General features: G+C 52.5%; 1 protein-coding gene across 1 annotated transcript in view; it reads right to left on the reverse strand.

Moving 5' to 3' along the window:
• Positions 1-1979: 1979 nt before the first annotated feature.
• Positions 1980-24363, reverse strand: part of TJAP1 (tight junction associated protein 1) — a 60165-nt gene continuing 37781 nt past the window's right edge. Inside the window, exons 7-11 of the mRNA XM_069768230.1 lie at positions 17119-17280; positions 16975-17041; positions 15029-15136; positions 6183-6266; positions 1980-4076 (exon numbers count right to left, since the gene is read on the reverse strand). Of these exons, the coding sequence (XP_069624331.1) occupies positions 2919-4076; positions 6183-6266; positions 15029-15136; positions 16975-17041; positions 17119-17280 (1579 nt within the window). The 3' untranslated portion in view covers positions 1980-2918. The remainder of the gene's footprint in view (positions 4077-6182; positions 6267-15028; positions 15137-16974; positions 17042-17118; positions 17281-24363) is intronic.

A 24363-nucleotide genomic window follows, 5' to 3' on the forward strand; every position in this document is an offset into this window, starting at 1 on the left:
TGCCATCACCGAGCGTCTCCTTCCCGCCCCCTCCATACCATCACCGAGCGTCTCCTTCCCGCCCCATCCATGCCATCACCGAGCCTCTCCTTCCCGCCCCCTCCATACCATCACCGAGCGTCTCTTTCCCGCCCCTCCATGCCATCACCGAGCCTCTCCTTCCAGCCCCCTCCATGCCATCACCGAGCGTCTCCTTCCCGCCCCCTACATGCCATCACCGAGCGTCTCCTTCCCGCCCCATCCATGCCATCACCGAGCCTCTCCTTCCCGCCCCCTCCATACCATCACCGAGCCTCTCCTTCCCGCCCCCTCCATACCATCACCGAGCGTCTCTTTCCCGCCCCTCCATGCCATCACCGAGCGTCTCCTTCCCGCCCCCTCCATACCATCACCGAGCGTCTCCTTCCCGCCCCATCCATGCCATCACCGAGCCTCTCCTTCCCGCCCCCTCCATACCATCACCGAGCCTCTCCTTCCCGCCCCCTCCATGCCATCACCGAGCGTCTCTTTCCCGCCCCTCCATACCATCACCGAGCGTCTCCTTCCCGCCCCCTCCATACCATCACCGAGCGTCTCTTTCCCGCCCCTCCATGCCATCACCGAGCGTCTCCTTCCCGCCCCCTACATGCCATCACCGAACGTCTCCTTCCAGCCCCCTCCATGCCATCACCGAACGTCTCCTTCCAGCCCCCTCCATGCCATCACTGAGCGTCTCCTTCCCGCCCTCTCCATGCCATCACCGAGCGTCTCCTTCCCGCCCTCTCCATGCCATCACTGAGTGTCTCCTTCCCGCCCCCTCCATGCCATCACTGAGCGTCTCCTTCCCGCCCCCTCCATGCCATCACCGAGCGTCTCCTTCCCGCCCCCTCCATGCCATCACCGAGCGTCTCCTTCCCGCCCCCTCCATGCCATCACCGAGCGTCTCCTTCCCGCCCCCTTCATGCCATCACCGAGCGTCTCCTTCCCGCCCCCTCCATGCCATCACCGAGCGTCTCCTTCCCGCCCTCTCCATGCCATCACCGAGCGTCTCCTTCCCTCCCTCTCCATGCCACCACTGAGCGTCTCCTTCCCGCCACCTCCATACCATCACCGAGCGTCTCCTTCCCTCCCTCTCCATGCCACCACTGAGCGTCTCCTTCCCGCCACCTCCATACCATCACCGAGCGTCTCCTTCCCGCCCCATCCATGCCATCACCGAACGTCTCCTTCCAGCCCCCTCCATGCCATCACTGAGCGTCTCCTTCCCGCCCTCTCCATGCCATCACCGAGCGTCTCCTTCCCTCCCTCTCCATGCCATCACCGAGCGTCTCCTTCCAGCCCCCTCCATGCCATCACCGAGCGTCTCCTTCCAGCCCCCTCCATACCATCACCGAGCGTCTCCTTCCCGCCCTCTCCATGCCATCACCGAGCCTCTCCTTCCCGCCCCCTCCATGCCATCACTGAGTGTCTCCTTCCCGCCCCCTCCATGCCATCACTGAGTGTCTCCTTCCCGCCCCCTCCATGCCATCACCGAGCCTCTCCTTCCAGCCCCCTCCATGCCATCACCGAGCGTCTCCTTCCAGCCCCTCCATGCCACCACTGAGCGTCTCCTTCCTGCCCTCTCCATGCCATCACCGAGCGTCTCCTTCCAGCCCGCTCCATGCCATCACCGAGCCTCTCCTTCCAGCCCCCTCCATGCCATCACCGAGCCTCTCCTTCCAGCCCCCTCCATGCCATCACCGAGCGTCTCCTTCCAGCCCGCTCCATGCCATCACCGAGCCTCTCCTTCCAGCCCCCTCCATGCCATCACCGAGCCTCTCCTTCCAGCCCCCTCCATGCCATCACCGAGCGTCTCCTTCCAGCCCGCTCCATGCCATCACTGAGCGTCACCTTCTGCTCGCCCCCCGCGCACAGGTCACAAATAGTGAGCCACTTTCCTGCCCCCTCTGCCCAGCGGTCTCACTAACCGCGTGCCACATTTTCTTACAATAAGGCACAACTCATTTAAAATAGTTTATTTCTCATTGGAAAATAGATGTCAGCTTTGAAAAATTTCAGAAAATATATCTACACAGGGTTAACAGTCTGAGATCCAGAGGATGGGAGGCGCCAGACACGCAGGGACAACACGGCCGCCAGATACAAAAATATATATACATATATATGTGCATCTATATACAGACGTGATGGACACGAGTCTGACAGGAGCACTAGGACAGGACACAGGCGCCACGCAGACAGGAGAACACACAAAACACCAGCGGGCCGTGGAGGGGTCCGCTCGCCACAATCCGCCATCTCACTGAGCAAAAAAAGCTGCAAATAGTCAACACAAGAAGGGGCGGACGTGGAAAGCTCAGATGTGTGACCGGGGGTGCGTCAGCCTACGTCAAACACCAGGGCTGTAGAAATACGGCAGATCCGAGTTACCCAGCAGCCATGACAGTGTGGACAAGGAGAGGTCACTGCAGCAACAGATCGCCCACCAAATAAATCAGTGGGCATCAAGCCGCCGTCAGGAGACCACAAGACTCAATATTTCACCGGCTAAATAAAGACCCCACATGTAACGATTAGGTGAGCTCTCCCCTCCGACCACTTTTACCCTTCATTACATTTCTCCAGCTGACTCGGGGACTATGTTCAGCATGGTGGGACTTGAGGCTGTAGTCACTTGGAAGGAGGGGGAACACATTGGACTGTCACTACGAATGGCAGCACCTGATGGGACATCGCATAGAATCGGGGTGGAGGGGGGCATTCAGTCTATATGGGGGCTTTACTAGTCCCCCTCCAGCTGACTCCAGAGTCTACGAGCGGTCGCGTCCATCTCCTGTAGTGCATTGTGCGTGGGAGACCCTTGGGCCTGGGAATCTGCATATACTGTCGGTAATGGCCGCCATCCGGACATTCTACATATATAGTGCCGTGCTCTCGGGCTAGTTCAGCAAGTTGCCCTGCTCCTGGGCCCGGGTCAGACTGTCCTTCCGATGCAGGTGGTGCACACCCATTCGTTTAGGGCTTCGGTGCGGACGGCCGCTTGGAGGTTTCTCCTTTAATATGTCACTGTCCTCCTGCTCTTCACAAGCCTGGAGGATTTGATCTTCCAGTTCCTGGTACTCGTCGAGGTCTTCGGACGGCCGTAGGGGCTCCACATCCTCCTCCAAATCCCCAGAGAGAAGGTCTTGGGCCTCCTCCTTGGAAAATTCCTTGCCATACTCATTGGGGAATTGTCCCCTCTTTGTGCCGGAGACCTCCTTTTCTGAGCCTTTCTCCCGGCTGCTCATCCAGCTGTTCCCGGACATTTCCCGTTCAGAGAACGCTTGTGCCACGTGGCTCAGCTCCTGCATGGAGCGGCTGAACCTCTGCTGCAACTCTAGTGCGGTGTCCCGACTAAAGGACGTGCGGTGAGCCAGGGATCCCTCTGAACTTGGGGCCGCTTTATCTACAAACATCCTTTGCCAATTAGCCAGCATGTCCTCCTCTGAGCTGGCCGAGCTGGGGGCCGCACTACTTAACGGAGAGCGCAAAGGATTGTCAGCACTTCGTGCCCGCTGGGGGTAGCCTTCTGATGATGCAGGGCTGTTTGGGACAGTGCGGTGTCTGTCGGGGCTGCCCTCCTCACCCTGTACTAGGCTGAGTGAGATGGCCTGCCTTGTGGCATAAGTGCAGTTGGGCAGGGGGCTGTTTTTGGGGATTCGCACCTTCTCATCGGAGAACTCTATAACCTTACGTCCTGGGTACAGAGGATGGGGCGGTGGAGGTGTTGGATAGGGACTGAGTTTTTCGAAGGCTGGAGGCTCTTCAGTAGCACTGTCCGAGCTGCTCTGCTTCTGCAGGACACCATTCTGCTGCTGTGTGGAGCCGCTCATGTCTACATGCACAAAAACGTCCTCTGCAGTGGGGCCACTGCCGCTGCTGGACATCGCAGAGTTAAGAATAAGTGATTCTGGCTTCTCCAGAACACGGGCAATGACGGAAGTGGGCACCACGTCTGAATGTGAAAGACCTGGAGGAGGAGTGTCCTGACCGGAGCCCGGAGAGGAGGCCGCGCTCTGGAGATGCTTACTGACCATGTCCTGCAGCTTGTAGGGCAACTGCGAGAAGAGAGCAGGCGGGTCAGTGAGGACATACAGGACCCGGCACCACAACCACCTACACGCGCACACTCCGGACCCGGCACCATAACCACCTACACGCGCACACTCCAGACCCGGCACCACAACGCCCATCTACAAGCGCACACACCGGACCCAGCACCGCAACCCCCATCTACACACCGGACCCAGCACAGCAACCCCATCTACACGCGCACACCCCGGACTCATCACCAGAACCCCCCCATCTACATGCGCACATACTGGACCAGTCACCGCAACCCCCATCTACACATGCGCGCGCGCACACACACACACACACACACACACATCTATACACGCACACACCAGACCCGTCACCACAACCCCCATGCCACCGCAACCCCATCTACACGCGCACACACCAGACCCGTCACCGCAACCCCCATCTACACACCGCACCCAGCACAGCAACCCCATCTACACGCGCACACCCCGGACCTGGCACCACAACCCCCATCTACACACACCGGACATGGCACCGCAACCCCATCTACATGCGCACATACCAGACCCGTCACCACAACCCTCATCTACACACACACTGGACCCGGCACCGCAACCCCCATCTACATGCGCACACCCCGGACCCGGCACCACAACCCTCATCTACACACACACCGGACCAGTCACCACAACCCCCATCTACACGCGCACACCCCGGACCCGGCACCACAACCCTCATCTACACACACACAGGACCAGTCACCACAACCCCCATCTACACACCGCACCCAGCACAGCAACCCCATCTACACGCGCACACCCCGGACCTGGCACCACAACCCCCATCTACATACACCGGACATGGCACCGCAACCCCATCTACATGCGCACATACCGGACCCGTCACCACAACCCTCATCTACACACACACTGGACCCGGCACCGCAACCCCCCCATCTACATGCGCACACCCCGGACCCGGCACCACAACCCTCATCTACACACACACCGGACCAGTCACCACAACCCCCATCTACACGCGCACACCCCGGACCCGGCACCACAACCCTCATCTACACACACACAGGACCAGTCACCACAACCCCCATCTACACGCGCACACCCAGCACAGCAACCCCATCTACACGCGCACACCCCGGACCTGGCACCACAACCCCCATCTACACACAGCGGACATGGCACCGCAACCCCATCTACACGCGCACATACCGGACCAGTCACTGCAACCCCCATCTACATGCGCACATACCGGACCAGTCACCGCAACCCCCATCTACACATGCGCGTGCACATCAGTAACGGCACCGCAACCCACATCTATACACGCACACACTGGACCTGTCACCGCAACCCCCATCTACATGCGCACACATCGGACCCGTCACCACAACTCCCATGTACACACACCGGACATGGCATCGCAACCCCATCTACATGCGCACACAATGGACGCGTCACCGAAACCCCCATCTACACGCATGCGTGCACGCACACACCGGACCCGGCACCATAACCCCCATCTGCACGTGCACACACACCGGACACAGCACTGCAACCCCGAATCTACACACGGTCACACCAGACCAAGCACCGCAACCACCACCTGGACACTGTCAGGCAATGTGCACACGTTGCGGATTCCATTGCGGAATTTTCCGCAGCGGATTTACAAAATCCGCAGTGAAAAACCGCTGCGGTTTTTACTGCGGATTTACCGCGGTTTTTAATGCGGATTCTGCTGCAGTTTTCCATCTGCAATTTTCTATTGAAGCAGATGGAAAACCACTGCGGATTTCGCACAAAGAATTGACATGCTGCGGAAAATAAACCGCTGCGTTTCCGCGCGTTTTTTTCCGCAGCATGTGCACAGCGGTTTTTGTTTTCGATAGGTTAACATGGTACTGTACACCACATGGAAAACTGCTGCGGATCCGCAGCGTCAAAACCGCAACGTGTGCACATAGCCTCAAACTGGAGCTGACGTCACAATCCTCCCATCTACATTCTGTCACATCAGACCCGACACCAAAACTCACATGAACATCCATACAGCTCACAGTACCAGTGTAATGAATCATCAATCGCAATGTCAATACTCACATCTGCAAACTTGTGGTTCCTGAAGTGAGACTTGTTGCATTTCAGCAACTGCACAGCGAGATTACAGTCCTGTCTGTATCGCTCCTGGAAAAGAAGAGACAGGCGTCATAACAGAACACTAAGGACGACCTCTGATTGAATATATAACGCAGTCACTGACTACATAAAAAAGCTTATAGTGCATTATACTCCAGAGCTGCACTCACTATTCTGCTGCTGCAGTCACTGTGTACATACATTACATTACTGATCCTGAGTTACCTCCTGTATTATACTCCAGAGCTGCACTCACTATTCTGCTGGTGCAGTCACTGTGTACATACATTACATTACTGATCCTGAGTTACATCCTGTATTATACTCCAGAGCTGCACTCACTATTCTGCTGGTGCAGTCACTGTGTACATACATTACATTACTGATCCTGAGTTACATCCTGTATTATACTCCAGAGCTGCACTCACTATTCTGCTGCTGCAGTCACTGTGTACATACATTACATTACTGATCCTGAGTTACCTCCTGTATTATACTCCAGAGCTGCACTCACTATTCTGCTGGTGCAGTCACTGTGTACATACATTACATTACTGATCCTGAGTTACATCCTGTATTATACCCCAGAGCTGCACTCACTATTCTGCTGGTGCAGTCACTGTGTACATACATTACATTACTGATCCTGAGTTACATCCTGTATTATACTCCAGAGCTGCACTCACTATTCTGCTGGTGCAGTCAGTGTGTATATACATTACTGATCCTGAGTTATATCCTGTATTATACCCCAGAGCTGCACTCACTATTCTGCTGGTGCAGTCACTGTGTACATACATTACATCACTGATCCTGAGTTACATCCTGTATTATACTCCAGAGCTGCACTCACTATTCTGCTGGTGCAGTCAGTGTGTATATACATTACTGATCCTGAGTTACATCCTGTATTATACCCCAGAGCTGCACTCACTATTCTGCTGGTGCAGTCACTGTATACATACATTACATTACTGATCCTGAGTTACATCCTGTATTATACTCCAGAGCTGCACTCACTATTCTGCTGGTGTAGTCACTGTGTACATACATTACATTACTGATCCTGAGTTATATCCTGTATTATACCCCAGAGCTGCACTCACTATTCTGCTGGTGCAGTCACTGTGTACATACATTACATTACTGATCCTGAGTTACATCCTGTATTATACTCCAGAGCTGCACTCACTATTCTGCTGGTGCAGTCAGTGTGTATATACATTACTGATCCTGAGTTACATCCTGTATTATACCCCAGAGCTGCACTCACTATTCTGCTGGTGCAGTCACTGTGTACATACATTACATTACTGATCCTGAGTTGCATCCTGTATTATACCCCAGAGCTGCACTCACTATTCTGCTGGTGTAGTCACTGTGTACATACATTACATTACTGATCCTGAGTTACCTCCTGTATTATACTCCAGAGCTGCACTCACTATTCTGCTGGTGTAGTCACTGTGTACATACATTACATTACTGATCCTGAGTTACATCCTGTATTATACCCCAGAGCTGCACTCACTATTCTGCTGGTGCAGTCACTGTGTACATACATTACATTACTGATCCTGAGTTACATCCTGTATTATACTCCAGAGCTGCACTCACTATTCTGCTGGTGCAGTCAGTGTGTATATACATTACTGATCCTGAGTTATATCCTGTATTATACCCCAGAGCTGCACTCACTATTCTGCTGGTGCAGTCACTGTGTACATACATTACATTACTGATCCTGAGTTACATCCTGTATTATACTCCAGAGCTGCACTCACTATTCTGCTGGTGCAGTCAGTGTGTATATACATTACTGATCCTGAGTTACATCCTGTATTATACCCCAGAGCTGCACTCACTATTCTGCTGGTGCAGTCAGTGTGTATATACATTACTGATCCTGAGTTACATCCTGTATTATACCCCAGAGCTGCACTCACTATTCTGCTGGTGCAGTCACTGTGTACATACATTACATTACTGATCCTGAGTTACATCCTGTATTATACCCCAGAGCTGCACTCACTATTCTGCTGGTGCAGTCACTGTGTACATACATTACATTACTGATCCTGAGTTACATCCTGTATTATACTCCAGAGCTGCACTCACTATTCTGCTGGTGCAGTCAGTGTGTATATACATTACTGATCCTGAGTTATATCCTGTATTATACCCCAGAGCTGCACTCACTATTCTGCTGGTGCAGTCACACGGTCACATGACCAGCTAGAGTCGGTGCCCTCACCTCGCTTGGATGATAAAGTGATCCCCCCTCCTAGATAAGCTCATTTATTAGTGGTGTCTGTCAGGAGGCCGTGCTCTCATCTCCTCCGTGCTCTCATCTCCTCCGACATAATTGTGTGACAAGAGCTGTGCAGTCATCAGCAATTGATAAGAATTTCTGTCTCCCCCATCCCTTTGAAGAATGTCTGCGGTACATCGTACAGGCAGCTCTGGTGACATGGTTTCCAGACAGTAATTAGAGAAGACGCGATGGCTGGATCTTACAGGAGCTTCTCACTATATTAGAATATCATCAAAAAGTGAATTTATTTCAGTTCAATGCAAAAATTGAATCTCTCATATTCTATAGAGTCATTACACACAGAGTGATCTATTTCACGTGTTTATTTCTGTTAATGTTGATGATTATGGCTTACAGCCAATGAAAACCCAAAAGTCATTATCTCAGTAAATTAGAATACTTTATGAAAAATTTTAAATCCAAAATGTTGTCCTACTGAAATGTATGATCAGTAAATGCCCTCAGTACTTGGTCGCGGCTTATTTGGCATCAATTACTGCATCAATGTGGCGTGGCATGGAGGCGATCAGCCTGAGGCGCTGCTGAGGGGTTATGGAAGCCCAGGTTGCTTTGATAGCCTTCAGCTCGTCTGCATTGTTGGGTCTGGTGTCTCATCTTCCTCTTGACAATATTCCATAGATTTTCTATGGGGTTAAGGTCAGGCGAGTTAGCTGCCAATCGAGCCCAGTGATACTGTTGTGTTTACACCAGGTATTGGTACTTTTGGCAGTGTGGACAGGAGCCAAGTCCTGCTGGAGAATGACATTTTCATCTCCACAAAGCTTGTCGGCAGAGGGAAGCATGAAGTGCTCTACAATGTCCTGGTAGACGACTGCGCTGACTTTGGTCTTGATAAAACACAGTGGACCTACACCAGCAGATGACATGGCTCCATCACTGATTGTGGAGACTTCACACTAGACCTCCAGCAGCTCGGATTGTGGCCTCTCCACTCTTCCTCCAGACTCTGGGACCTCGATTTCCAAATGAAATGCAACATTTACTTTCATCTGAACACAACACCTTGGACCACTGACAACAGTCCGGTTCTTTTCCTCCTTGGCCCAGGTAAGACGCTTCTGGCGTGGTCTATTGGTCATGAGTGGCCGGACACAAGGAATGTGACACTTGTAGCCCATGTCCTGGACACGTCTGTGTGTGGTGAAGCAATGACTCCAGCAGCAGTCCACTCCTTGTGAATCTCCCCCACATTATTGAATGTCCTTTTCTTAATCTTTTCCAGGCTGCGGTTATCCCGGTTGCTTGTGCACCTTTTTCTACCACACTTTTTCCTTCCACTCCACTTTCCATTAATATTCTTGGACACAGCACTGTGTGAACAGCCGGCTTCTTTACAAATGACCTTTTGTGGCTTCCCCTCCTTGTGGAGTGTGTCAGTGATGCCTTCTGGACATCTGTCAGTCAGCAGTCTTCCCCATGATTGTGGAGCTAGTGAGACAGACTAAGGGACCTTTATAAACACTTAGGTGTTTATTGTTAATTATTCTAATTTACTGAGATAATGACTTTTTGGTTTTCATTGGCTGTAAGCCATAATCATCAACATTAACAGAAATAAACACGTGAAATAGATCACTGTTGTGAATTCAGCTTTTGGACTCCCTCCGGTGGTTATAGAGGGTAATGCAGTTGTGCCTGGACTGCAGGATTGGACAGGTGTATCTACTAATTGCAAAACTAACTGGGGTATATAGCTTTGCAGGACTCTTTAGTCCCTGCCAGTTGTCCATTGTTTTTGGAGGATTCACATCCCTTCTGGTCTCTCCTGTTCGCTGTGCTTTTCTTCAAAGATAAGTCCTGGCTTTGTTTTTGCTGTCCACCTGCTGTGGACCTTATAGTTCTGTGCATTTTCATGTTTTGTCTTGTCCAGCTTTGTCTGTGAAGTATTTTTTGCAGCCTTGCTGTGTCTCTGGAGATGCAGATATACCCTCCATGTCTTTAGTCAGATGTGGTGTTTTGTATTTTCTGTGGTGGATATTTTCTAGTGTTTTAATACTGACCGCATAGTACTCTGTTCTATTCTTTCTATTTAGCTAGTATGGCCTCCTATGCTAAATCCTGATTTCATGTCTGCGTGTGTTTTTTCCCTCTCCTCTCACAGTCAATATTTGTGGGGGCTATCTATCCTTTGGGGATTTTCTCTGAGGCAAGATAGGTTTCCTGTTTCTGTCTTTAGGGGTAGTTAGTTTCTTAGGCTGTGTCGAGGGGTCTAGGGAGTGTTAGGTACCCTCCACGGCTACTTCTAGTTGCGCTGCTAGGTTCAGGATTTGCGGTCAGTACAGGGACCACCTTCTCCAGAGTACGTCTCATGCTGCTCCTAGGCCACCAGATCATAACAGATCACTCTGTGTGTAATGACTCTATAGAATATACAAGATTCACTTTTTGTATTGAAGAACTGAAATAAATTAACTTTTTGATGATATTCTCATTTAGTAAGAAGCACCTGTAAGTATACATAAGATAAAGGTAAAAACAATCATTCCATTACTCTTGATAGTGTCTCAGAGGCCTCAATGGAGCCATTGCTTCATATGAGACTGTACCTTGACTTATATCGTATGTTAATTTGTGAATGCCTGCTGATTGACAAACTACAGTGGGCTGATGCAATATGCACGACTAAGGATAAATATCCAGATTATTTGAACAATCAAACGACGCAAGATTACTGCCCCCACCCTCCTCCAATCCTGTGGAAGAATGTCCTGAATGGGAGCTGTGGATATAAAGTCTCTGGCTCCCTCTGCAAAGAGACAGTATTCAGGAACAGCCCAATGGCTCCCATCTGGTGGAATACAGGTCTGATCTTCTAACCATCACTGAACCCACAGACATTTCGAGAACCCCAGTTGGGACTGTACTATCTTGTTGCCGGCTGGTGCTACGGCTGCGATATCTGTTATCTGGGTGTGAGGAACTATCTTAAGGACGGTTGTTGCCAGCTGGAGCGGAAGTCGTGCCACAGTCATGATATAGAGCATGGATTGGGACTGTAGACTATAGCAGCAGCAGATCCAAAAGCAGTGGGCCGACCTAAAGTTGGGAGATAGTGAGCCTCCCCTGGTACGAGGGCAGTGGAACTATCGGCCCCAGGATGGAATCTTATTGACTGCACACATTGCATTGTGACCCTCTCCCCACAATTGCTTTAAGACCATGGATGTAAGGAATAAAAAAAAGTTGCATTGTTAACCTGTCTAGGTGATTATTACAACCCACAACCTCACATCTTCACAGTCAAGAAAATAAAAGTCTGAAATCAGCAACCACGAGGACTGATGATGGGAGGAAATCTACACTCAACAGTGAGATTACCGAATAAAGAAGGAGAAGTAGTGGAAAGATCCAAATGAAGGATGGAGAAGTCACTGATCTGTACAGGATGAAGTCTGAGCCTCAATCAGAAATCTCGGCACCTCCGGCCTCGGCTGCTGCCACTGAGGTTACTACTGGTCGTATAAGGAATGTTCTTAACTGATCTGTACAAATCATCAGGATCCACTGCCAACCTCTCCTGTGTAATCACCGACAATGACGTTTCCCATGTGCTCGATGGAGACAAGTCTGGAGACGCTGCTAACAGCTCCTGTGTAATCACTGATCAATGACGTCCCCATGTGCTCGATGGAGACAAGTCCAGAGACGCTGCCAACAGCTCCATGTAATCACCAACCAATGACGTCCCCATGTGCTTGATGGAAACAAGTCTACGGGAGTAGGTTCAGGTCACACATTCGCTCAGAGTAAAGCGAGGAACACGCGGCCCTGGGATGTCATGTGGAAAACCGGTTTCTGGAACACTGGAGAAATGACTGTACTGCTGGTTCTACCACTGTTGTGAATTCTGTGGCAGAGCTCCCTCCTGTGGTCACAAGTGGTACTTCGGCTGATTCTCTCTGGGAGCTTCCGTTTGTGGAGGAAACTGGTACTGCTGCTTCTGAGTTTCCTCCCTCAGGTGATCTGGTGAGGTCGTTAGGTGCTTCTCTACTTAACCCCACCTAATGCTTTGATTCTTGCTTCCTGTCAATGTTCCAGTGTTGGACTTGTGTTTCTCTGGATCATTCCTGTGGCCTGCTGCTCTGCATAGCTAAGTGCTTCTTTGCTATTTGTTGCTATTTTTTCTGTCCAGCTTGTCTATTTGTTTTGCTGGAAGCTCTGGGACGCAAAGGGTGTACCTCCGTGCCGTTAGTTCGGTACGGAGGGTCTTTTTGCCCCTTTGCGTGGTTTTCTTTAGGGTTTTGTGTAGACCGCAAAGTTATCTTTCCTATCCTCGTTCTGTCTAGAATATCGGGCCTCGCTTTGCTGAATCTATTTCATCCCTACGTTTGTCTTTTCATCTTACTCACAGTCATTATATGTGGGGGGCTGCCTTTTCCTTTGGGGTATTTCTCTGAGGCAAGGTAGGCTTATTTTTCTATCTTCAGGCTAGTTAGTTTCTCAGGCTGTGCCGAGTTGCATAGGTAGCGTTAGGCGCAATCCACGGCTGCCTCTAGTTGTGTTTGGAGAGGATCAGGGATTGCGGTCTGCAGAGTTCCCACGTCTCAGAGCTCGTTCTGTTATTTTGGGTTATTGTCAGATCACTGTATGTGCTCTGACCTCCATGTCCATTGTGATACTGAATTGCCACTCATAACATACCACCAATCGATGTAACACCAAAAGGTTAGTGACCAAGAATTAAACCTTGAGGGGTTCGGCTAGCGAACATTATACCCCACAACATAATGTTGGGGAGTAGGACCAGTATGACATCCCCTCGTGAAGCCTCTTCATGGCGCTGCCCACATGGCCTCATCAGATTAGGAGAATGGCGTGCAGTGTTCTGGTCTGTACTACAAGTGACAGTCATATACTAAGAGTAAGGAGTTACTGAGCGTCTACACAAACCACCAAAAGACAATGGGCTACTAGCCAGACGTCCGGCTACAGAAGTCCACGGACCCCACACCACCGTTCTCAAAGGCCATCATGGAGTAGAGCAGAACCACAATGGAGGCTGGAGTGGAGGTCGTCCTGAGCGAGGAGTCCGGCTTTAGTATGGGACACAATGATGGCCAGAGATTGGTCAGGAGACCATGTGGGCAGCACCATGAAGAGGTGTCACAAGGGAATGTGGAAGTGTCCCAGGTGCCATTTTTCCCCATGACAACCCCAAGTCTCATGTTCCTCACATTACTGTGAGCCGCCTGCGTGGCCTAAACCTGCTACCGTGGCTGCAGGGTCTCTGGACTTCAACAAGCACATGGGGATATCATAGGTCAGTGATCACACAGGAGCTGCCAGCAGCCTCACTGGACTTGTCTCCATCGGGGACATCATTGGTCGATGATCACACAGGAGCTGCCGGCAGCCTCACTGGACTTGTCTCCATCGGGGACATCATTGGTCGGTGATTACATAGGAGCTGCCGGCAGCCTCACTGGACTTGTCTCCATCGGGGAAATCATTGGTCGGGGATTACACAGGAGCTGCCGGCAGCCTCACTGGACTGGTCTCCATCGGGGACATCATTGGTCGTTGATTACACAGGAGCTGCCGGCAGATTCTCTGGACTTGTCTCATCGGGGACATCATTGGTCGATGATCACACAGGAGATGCCGGCAGCGGTCCTGATGATTTGTACATTCAGCAGCAGAACCTTCCTCATACGACCATTAATAACCTCAGTGACAGCAGCCGAGGTGCCCAATTTTCTGCACAAGGATCAGACTCCGGACTGGAGAATCCCGATGATGTTAATTCTGTTTCACCACCATACGCCGATCAGTGACGTCTCCGTCCGGTGATCACCAATCACCACTTTTTATGGGGAAGAGGTGAGGCAGGTTTATAGGTGGCAGATGACAGAGCTTTTCACCATGTAAATCTCGGACATAGGTATTTCAATGGGACGTGCGCTGGGGCACGAGCACACAACCCTAATGTTGCACCGAAAAGACCACACTGAGGAGCTCAACCATGGGGGCTGCTGCCATCGTGGTCCACAGGCTGAGCTTAAAAGGAGATCGAGATGTTCGCTATGTACCGCAGTATATAACATAAGCCATCAATCGCAGGGTCCCGTCCCCTGAGGGACTTAAAAAAATAAAAAAATAAGAGGGAAAAATAAGATTACAGTTTTTCAAAATATAAAATTATAAATAGTTAATTTCTATTAAAAACAGAAAACAAATACCACAGACCGATATCGCCAAAATACGATATGAACCCTACAGTATAAACCATAAAGGAATAAACACAAATCGCCAGAATTGCAGTTTTTCGTCTACCTCACTTCAAAAAGGATAAAATACAAATAGGAGATGATTAAAACCACCGAACCTACAACAAAAATAGTATTCATAGACCATCGGCCCGGCACGAAAACAAGCCCTCGCCACGGGCCACAAACTCCACGGCTCGCAGAAAGTGATCTCAGAAAGCTTTTGTTTTTTTACTACAAACTACAGATTTTCTTTTTTCAACACGCACGTTCAGCTCCTCCAGCTTGTTGACGGTCGTCTTGGCGTCCAGCAGCTTATTTGTCAGCTCCACAATCTCCCAGTCCAGGGTTTTTCTGTCCATCTCGGCCTTCTTGATCTAGAAGTGACAAAAGGCAGGAGGTCAGTGACGGCGTGGAGCAGACGGAGGGCGGGGGAGGTGCAGCCATCAGGAAACACATGAGGTCATACAGGTGACATACAGGAGAACCCAGAGTGGCAGTCATACCAGAGGTGTCACTATTAACACCAAGGATACCAAAGAGGGAAGACAGGAGAAAAAGGGGACGTTCTGGAGAAGTAACACACAAATCCAAAAATTATCCCTCCCTCCCCCGTCCCGTAACCACTACCAAACGCAACTGAATAGATCCAGCTCTGGCTGAAAGAGGCCTGCAACAGCGCGAGACAAAGAGAAAGAAAATTACATGTAAGATATAGCAGAGCTCAACGTGCGGCACTCACAGCTCCAGCACCACAACCACGGCGTCAATGGGCCTCATCCGCTCCACCTTCGACACGCCGTCAGCCAGGCCTCATTTCCTCCCACCTTCACCTTGGACACACCGTCAGTCAGGCCTCATTCACTCCACCTTCACCGTGGACACACCGTCAGCCAAGCCTCATTCACTTCACCTTGGACACACAGTCAGCCGGGCCTCATTCACTTCACCTTGGACACACAGTCAGCCGGGCCTCATTCACTTCACCTTGGACACACCATCACCCGGGCCCTCATTCACTCCACCTTCACCTTTGACATACTGTCAGCCAAGCTTCATTCGCTCCCACCTTCACCTTGGACATGCCTTCAGCCGGGCCTCATTCGCTCCACCTTCACCTTGGACATGCCGTCAGCCGGGCCTCATTCGCTCCACCTTCACCTTGGACACACCGTCAGCCGGGCTTCATTTGCTCCACCTTCACCTTGGACATGTCGTCAGCCGGGCATGATTCCCTCCCACCTTCACCATGGACACGCTGTCAGCTGGGCCTCATTCACTCCACCTTCACCTTTGACATACCGTCAGCCAAGCCTCATTCGCTCCCACCTTCACCTTGGACATGCCATCAGCCGGGCCTCATTCGTTCCACCTTCACCTTGGACACACCGTCAGCCGGGCTTCATTTGCTCCACCTTCACCATGGACACGCTGTCAGCTGGGCCTCATTCGCTCCACCTTCACCTTGGACACACCGTCAACCGGGCCTCATTTGCTCCACCTTCACCTTGGACATGTCGTCAGCCGGGCCTCATTTGCTCCACCTTCACCTCGGACATACCGTCAGCCGGGCTTCATTCGCTCCACCTTCACCTTGGACACACCGTCAGCCGGGCCTCATTTGCTCCACCTTCACCTTGGACATGCTGTCAACCGGGCCTCATTCACTCCACCTTCACCTTGGACACACCGTCAGCCGGGCCTCATTTGCTCCACCTTCACCTTGGACATGCTGTCAGCCGGGCCTCATTCACTCCACCTTCACCTTGGACACACCATCAGCCGGGCCTCATTCTCTCCACCTTCACCTTGGACATGTCGTCAGCCGGGCCTCATTTGCTCTACCTTCACCTTGGACACACCGTCAGCCGGGCCTCATTCGCTCCACCTTCACCTTGGACATACCGTCAGCCGGGCTTCATTCGCTCTACCTTCACCTTGGACACACCGTCAGCCGGGCCTCATTTGCTCCACCTTCACCTAGGACATGCTGTCAGCCGGGCCTCATTCGCTCCACCTTCACCTTAAACACACCGTCAGCCGGGCCTCATTCGCTCCACCTTCACCATGGACATGCTGACGGCCGGATAACTACAACAGCCATCCACTACACATTCACCATCCTACAAGAATTGCTCCTGCAGCCAGATGTCAGAAATATGGAGAACATTTCTGCATGTGCTACCATTAGAGCAGGAGCCCTTCACAGTCTTACCAGGGTGTGTAGCTTTTCCTCCAGGTCCTGGTTGGTCCTCTGAGAGGCCGTGTAGCTGTTCTGTAACCTGCAGGACAGGAGGTGATGGTGGGATCGAGGGTCACGGGTGATGGGATGACAGAGTTCCAGCTCCACATCAATTACCTGCGGAACTTGTCCTTGAGTTTCTCCAGCTCCTCACGATTACGACTGAGCTCCACCTCCAAATAATGTCGTCCGGCATCCACCTCGTGCTCCATGGCCTCCATTTTGGTTGTGGCGTAGGCCAGGCGCCTGCGCAGCTCATCATTCTGATGCTGCAGAAAGCTGCAAGGAAGAAAATGAGTAAAGCACCGAGACAGATCACCCACCATCCCTGTGCCCGGCCAGAGGTCAACGCTATAAGACGGTCATCTGAGCTAAATAGAGATGGCGGAATGACAGGATGGAGTTAATTCTATGAGGCAGATGGCATTATACATAGGGTCAGGGACAATGACCTCCGATGATCATGGGGGAGGGGCAGTATCATGTTCTCAGGATATGGAGATCTGGGGGTATAAAGGTGAACAGAGCTGCCGCGATGCGTGCGCCACGTGTATATGGTACAGGCTGAGAATGAAATCCAGACACCCGACATACAGCTCGCTCCTCGAGATGCCACATCGTCCTCCATGAGGCCAGCCTCCATGTCCTCAGTCTGCAGCATGGAGCTCGGCTGGCGAGAACTCATCAGATATCTACCGCATCGTGATGGACACATCCTCCTGCTTCATCCTTCCTCGCTCTTGATCCGATTTTTACCGTCACCAGACATGACTTCCATTATTTGGATGAACAATCAGCCACTCCTCCTATGGCTGCTCTTCTTGTCCAACGTCTAGATTATGAAGGTGTCGATTTTCACGTTCACACTCCTACAACAAATCGTCTAAAGCTCGAAACAACCCATTGAGAAAATCCACTACACGGTGCGCACACACCCCGTCTATCACACACACACACCCCCATGTATCACACACCGTGTATCACACACCGTATCACACATACACCCCCGTGTATCACACACACACCCCCGTGTATCACACACTGTGTCACACACACAGCGTATCACAAACACCCCCCTGTGTATCTCCTCCCTCCCCCCCCCCGTGTATCACACACACACACACGGGTGAGTGATAAATGGGGGGGTGTGTGATACACGGGTGTGAGTGATGCATGGGGGTGTATCACACACACCCCCTGTATCATACACACACACACCGTATCTCTCACACACATACCATATCACACACGCACACCCGTGTATCACACCCCCCAATGTATCTCACACACACACCCGTGCATCTCACACACACACACCCCCGTGTATCTCACACACACACCCCGTGTATCACACACACCCGTGTATCTCACCCCCCCGTATCACACACACGCCGTGTATCACACACACCCCCCCCCGTGTATCACACACAGACACCCCATATCACCCACACACAGACACCCCGTATCACAGACAGACACACCGTGTCACACACACACACCCGTGTATCACACACATATACCCCGTGTATCACACACACACTGTGTATCACACACACACCCCCGTGTATCACACACATATACCCCGTGTATCTCACACACCGTATCTCTCACACACATACCATATCACACACGCACCACCTGTGTATCACACCCCCCATGTATCTCACACACACACCCCCGTGTATCTCACACACACACACACACGTGTATCTCACACACACACACCCGTGTATCTCACACACACACCCCCGTGTATCACACACACACGTGTGTATCTCACACACACACCCCCGTGTATCACACACACACACCCGTGTATCACACACACACACCAGTGTAGCTCACACACACACACCCTTGTATCTCTCACACACACACACACCCGTGTATCTCTCCCCCCCGTGTATCTCACACATCATTGCTACCGTCTACTACCACATACACCGTGTATCACACATTTCTTACACCGTTGTAGTAAAACGAAAGCAGATTTTTGATTGGCATTAGTTTCTCTGTTAAAACGAAAGCTGAGCTCTGATTGGTTGCTGTGTGGAACAAGGACACATTTCCTTTATAGAACGGACAGGTTGTGGTTTCCATGGCAGCAGTCTGTACATTTCTTGTCTCCATATTTTGAGAGGAAATATTCGTCTCCTTACAGATGACATTGTATTTAGAGATGAGAAAATAACGGTCTATGGCGACACCATCACTTTATCTGGGTAACCGGACATTATTACAACCGATCATTTATCTCATAATCCATCTCTCTTCTCGCTACTCCTCCGCTTCTCCCCTCTGCAAATCCCTTCACTGGCTCCCATTCCCTCCGCGTATCCAGTTCACATTACTAATACTGACCTACAAAGCCATCCATAACCTGTCTCCTCCACATATCTCTGAACTAATCTCTCAATATCTTCCCTCACGTAATCTCCGGTCCTCCCAAGACCTCCTTCTTTCCTCCACACTTATTCGCTCCTCATCCAATCGCCTCCAAGACTTCTCCCGAATATCCCCCATCCTCTGGAGTTCTCTGCCCCAACATGGCCGACTATCAACCACATTTGGATCCTTCAGACGGAACCTGAAAACTCATCTCTTCAGGAAAGCCTACAGCCTGCACTGACACCGCTGCTGCCTCATCACTATCGAAGCTACCGCCTCACCACCACCGGAGCTACCGCCTCACCAACACCGGAGCTACCGCCTCACCAACACCGGAGCTACCGCCTCACCAACACCGGAGCTGCCGCCTCACCAACACCGGAGCTGCCGCCTCACCACCACCGGAGCTGCCGCCTCACCACCACCGGAGCTACCGCCTCACCAACACCAGAGCTGCCGCCTCACCACCACCGGAGCTGCCGCCTCACCAACACCGGAGCTACCGCCTCACCAACACCGGAGCTACCGCCTCACCAACACCGGAGCTACCGCCTCACCAACACCGGAGCTGCCGCCTCACCACCACCGGAGCTACCGCCTCACCAACACCGGAGCTGCCGCCTCACCACCATCGGAGCTGCCGCCTCACCACCACCGGAGCTACCGCCTCACCAACACCGGAGCTACCGCCTCACCAACACCGGAGCTACCGCCTCACCGGAGCTGCCGCCTCACCACCACCGGAGCTACCGCCTCACCGGAGCTGCCGCCTCACCACCACCGGAGCTGCCGCCTCACTACCACCGGAGCTGCCGCCTCACCACCACCGGAGCTGCCGCCTCACCACCACCGGAGCTGCCGCCTCACCACCACCGGAGCTGCCGCCTCACCAACACCGGAGCTGCCGCCTCACCAACACCGGAGCTGCCGCCTCACCAACACCGGAGCTGCCGCCTCACCACCACCGGAGCTGCCGCCTCACCACCACCGGAGCTGCCGCCTCACCACCACCGGAGCTACCGCCTCACCAACACCGGAGCTACCGCCTCACCAACACCGGAGCTACCGCCTCACCGGAGCTGCCGCCTCACCACCACCGGAGCTGCCGCCTCACCACCACCGGAGCTGCCGCCTCACTACCACCGGAGCTGCCGCCTCACCACCACCGGAGCTGCCGCCTCACCACCACCGGAGCTGCCGCCTCACCACCACCGGAGCTACCGCCTCACCAACACCGGAGCTGCCGCCTCACCAACACCGGAGCTGCCGCCTCACCAACACCGGAGCTACCGCCTCACCGGAGCTGCCGCCTCACCACCACCGGAGCTGCCGCCTCACCACCACCGGAGATGCCGCCTCACCACCACCGGAGCTGCCGCCTCACCACCACCGGAGCTGCCGCCTCACCACCACCGGAGCTGCCGCCTCACCAACACCGGAGCTGCCGCCTCACCAACACCGGAGCTGCCGCCTCACCAACACCGGAGCTGCCGCCTCACCACCACCGGAGCTGCCGCCTCACCAACACCGGAGCTGCCGCCTCACCAACACCGGAGCTGCCGCCTCACCAACACCGGAGCTACTGCTTCACCACCACCGGAGCTACCGCCTCACCAACACCGGAGCTACCGCAACCCTCAACCTACTGTCTCCATCCCCACCATCCTGTAGAATATAAGCCCGTGGGGGCCGGGTCCTCGCCCCTCTGTATCAGTCTGTAATTGTTAGTTTACTGTAAGTGATATCTGTAATTTGTATGTAACCTTCTCATGTACAGCACCATGGAACACGCCTGGATGTCATACACCGCCTGGAACACGCCTGGATGTCATACACCGCCTGTAACACGCCTGGATGTCATACACCGCCTGTAACACTCCTGGATGTCATACAGCTCCTGGAACACGCCTGGATGTCATACACCGCCTGGAACACGCCTGGATGTCATACACCGCCTGGAACACGCCTGGATGTCATACACCGCCTGGAACACGCCTGGATGGCATACACCGCCTGGAACACGCCTGGATGTCATACACCGCCTGTAACACGCCAGGATGTCGTACACCGCCTGGAACACGCCTGGATGGCATACACCGCCTGGAACACGCCTGGATGGCATACACCGCCTGGAACACGCCTGGATGTCATACACCGCCTGGAACAAGCCTGGATGTCATACACCGCCTGGAACACGCCTGGATGTCATACACCGCCTGGAACACGCCTGGATGTCATACACCGCCTGGAACACGCCTGGATGTCATACAGCTCCTGGAACACGCCTGGATGTCATACACCGCCTGTAACACGCCTGAATGTCATACACCGCCTGGAACACGCCTGGATGTCATACACCGCCTGGAACACGCCTGGATGTCATACACCGCCTGGAACACGCCTGGATGTCATACACCGCCTGGAACACGCCTGGATGTCATACACCGCCTGGAACACGCCTGGATGTCTGTTGTGAATTCTGTTGTTAAGCTCCCTCCTGTGGTCATGAATGGTACTTCGGCTGGTTCTGTCCATGGGCTTCCTCTGGTGGTTGTGAGTGGGGCTGCGGCTTCTGAGGTTCCTTCCACAGGTGACGAGGTTAATTCGTTAGCTGGCTGCTCTATTTAACTCCACTTAGATCTTTGCTCCATGCCACCTGTCAATGTTCCAGTATTGGTCTAGTTCTCTCCTGGATCGTTCTTGTGACCTGTCTTCCCAGCAGAAGCTAAGTTCCTGCTTGTTTTTCTCTGGTTTGCTATTTTTCTGTCCAGCTTGCTATTTTGATTTTTTGTCTTGCTTGCTGGAAGCTCTGGGACACAGAGGGAGTGCCTCCGCACCGTGAGTCGGTGTGGAGGGTCTTTTTGCGCCCTCTGCGTGGTCTTTTTGTAGTTTTTTGTGCTGACCGCAAAGCTACCTTTCCTATCCTCTGTCTGTTCAGTAAGTCGGGCCTCACTTTGCTAAATCTATTTCATCTCTGTGTTTGTAATTTTCATCTTTACTCACAGTCATTATATGTGGGGGGCTGCCTTTTCCTTTGGGGAATTTCTCTGAGGCAAGGTAGGCTTTATTTTTCTATCTCTAGGGCTAGCTAGTTCCTTAGGCTGTGTCGAGTTGCATAGGGAGCGTTAGGCGCAATCCACGGCTATTTCTAGTGTGTGATATAGGATTAGGGATTGCGGTCAGCAGAGTTCCCACGTCTCAGAGCTCGTCCTACATTATTAGTAACTATCAGGTCATTCCGTGTGCTCTTAACCACCAGGTCCATTATTGTCCTTACCACCAGGTCATAACAGATGTCATACACCGCCTGTAACACGCCTGGATGTCATACAGCTCCTGGAATACGCCTGGATGTCATACACCGCCTGGAACACGCCAGGATGTCATACACCGCCTGGAACACGCCTGGATGTCATATACCGCCTGGAACACGCCTGGATGTCATACACCGCCTGGAACACGCCTGGATGTCATACAGCGGCTGTGACACGCCAGGATGTCATACACCGCCTGGAACACGCCTGGATGTCATATACCGCCTGGAACACGCCTGGATGTCATACACCGCCTGGAACACGCCAGGATATCATACACCGCCTGGAACACGCCTGGATGTCATACAGCGCCTGTGACACGCCTGGATGTCATACACCGCCTGGAACACGCCTGGATGTCATACACCGCCTGTAACACGCCTGGATGTCATACAGCTCCTGGAACACGCCTGGATGTCATATACCTCCTGGAACACGCCTGGATGTCATACAGCGCCTGTAACACGCCTGGATGTCATATACCGCCTGTAACACGCCTGGATGTCATATACCGCCTGGAACACGCCTGGATGTCATACAGCTCCTGGAACACGCCTGGATGTCATACACCGCCTGGAACACGCCTGGATGTCATACAGCGCCTGGAACATGCCTGGATATCATACACCGCCTGGAACACGCCTGGATGTCATATACCGCCTGGATGTCATACACCGCCTGGAACACGCCTGGATGTCATACACCGCCTTTTCTCTGGTTTGCTATTTTTCTGTCCAGCTTGCTATTTTGATTTTTTGTCTTGCTTGCTGGAAGCTCTGGGACGCAGAGGGAGCGCCTCCGCACCGTGAGTCGGTGTGGAGGGTCTTTTTGCGCCCTCTGCGTGGTCTTTTTGTAGTTTTTTGTGCTGACCGCAAAGCTACCTTTCCTATCCTCTGTCTGTTCAGTAAGTCGGGCCTCACTTTGCTAAATCTATTGCATCTCTGTGTTTGTAATTTTCATCTTTACTCACAGTCATTATATGTGGGGGGCTGCCTTTTCCTTTGGGGAATTTCTCTGAGGCAAGGTAGGCTTTATTTTTCTATCTCTAGGGCTAGCTAGTTCCTTAGGCTGTGTCGAGTTGCATAGGGAGCGTTAGGCGCAATCCACGGCTATTTCTAGTGTGTGATATAGGATTAGGGATTGCGGTCAGCAGAGTTCCCACGTCTCAGAGCTTGTCCTATATTATTAGTAACTATCAGGTCATTCCGTGTGCTCTTAACCACCAGGTCCATTATTGTCCTTACCACCAGGTCATAACAGATGTCATACACCGCCTGTAACACGCCTGGATGTCATACACCGCCTGGAACACGCCTGGATGTCATACAGTGACTGTGACACGCCTGGATGTCATACACCGCCTGGAACACGCCAGGATGTCATATACCGCCTGGAACACGCCTGGATGTCATACACCGCCTGGAACACGCCTGGATGTCATATACCGCCTGGAACACGCCTGGATGTCATACACCGCCTGGAACAAGCCAGGATGTCATACACCGCCTGGAACACGCCTGGATGTCATACAGCGCCTGTGACACGCCTGGATGTCATACACCGCCTGGAACACGCCTGGATGTCATACAGCTCCTGGAACACGCCTGGATGTCATATACCGCCTGGAACACGCCTCGATGTCATACAGCTCCTGGAACAC

The sequence above is a fragment of the Ranitomeya imitator genome, chromosome 5, assembly GCF_032444005.1.
Source record: "Ranitomeya imitator isolate aRanImi1 chromosome 5, aRanImi1.pri, whole genome shotgun sequence".
In the NCBI taxonomy this organism is placed as follows: domain Eukaryota; kingdom Metazoa; phylum Chordata; class Amphibia; order Anura; family Dendrobatidae; genus Ranitomeya; species Ranitomeya imitator.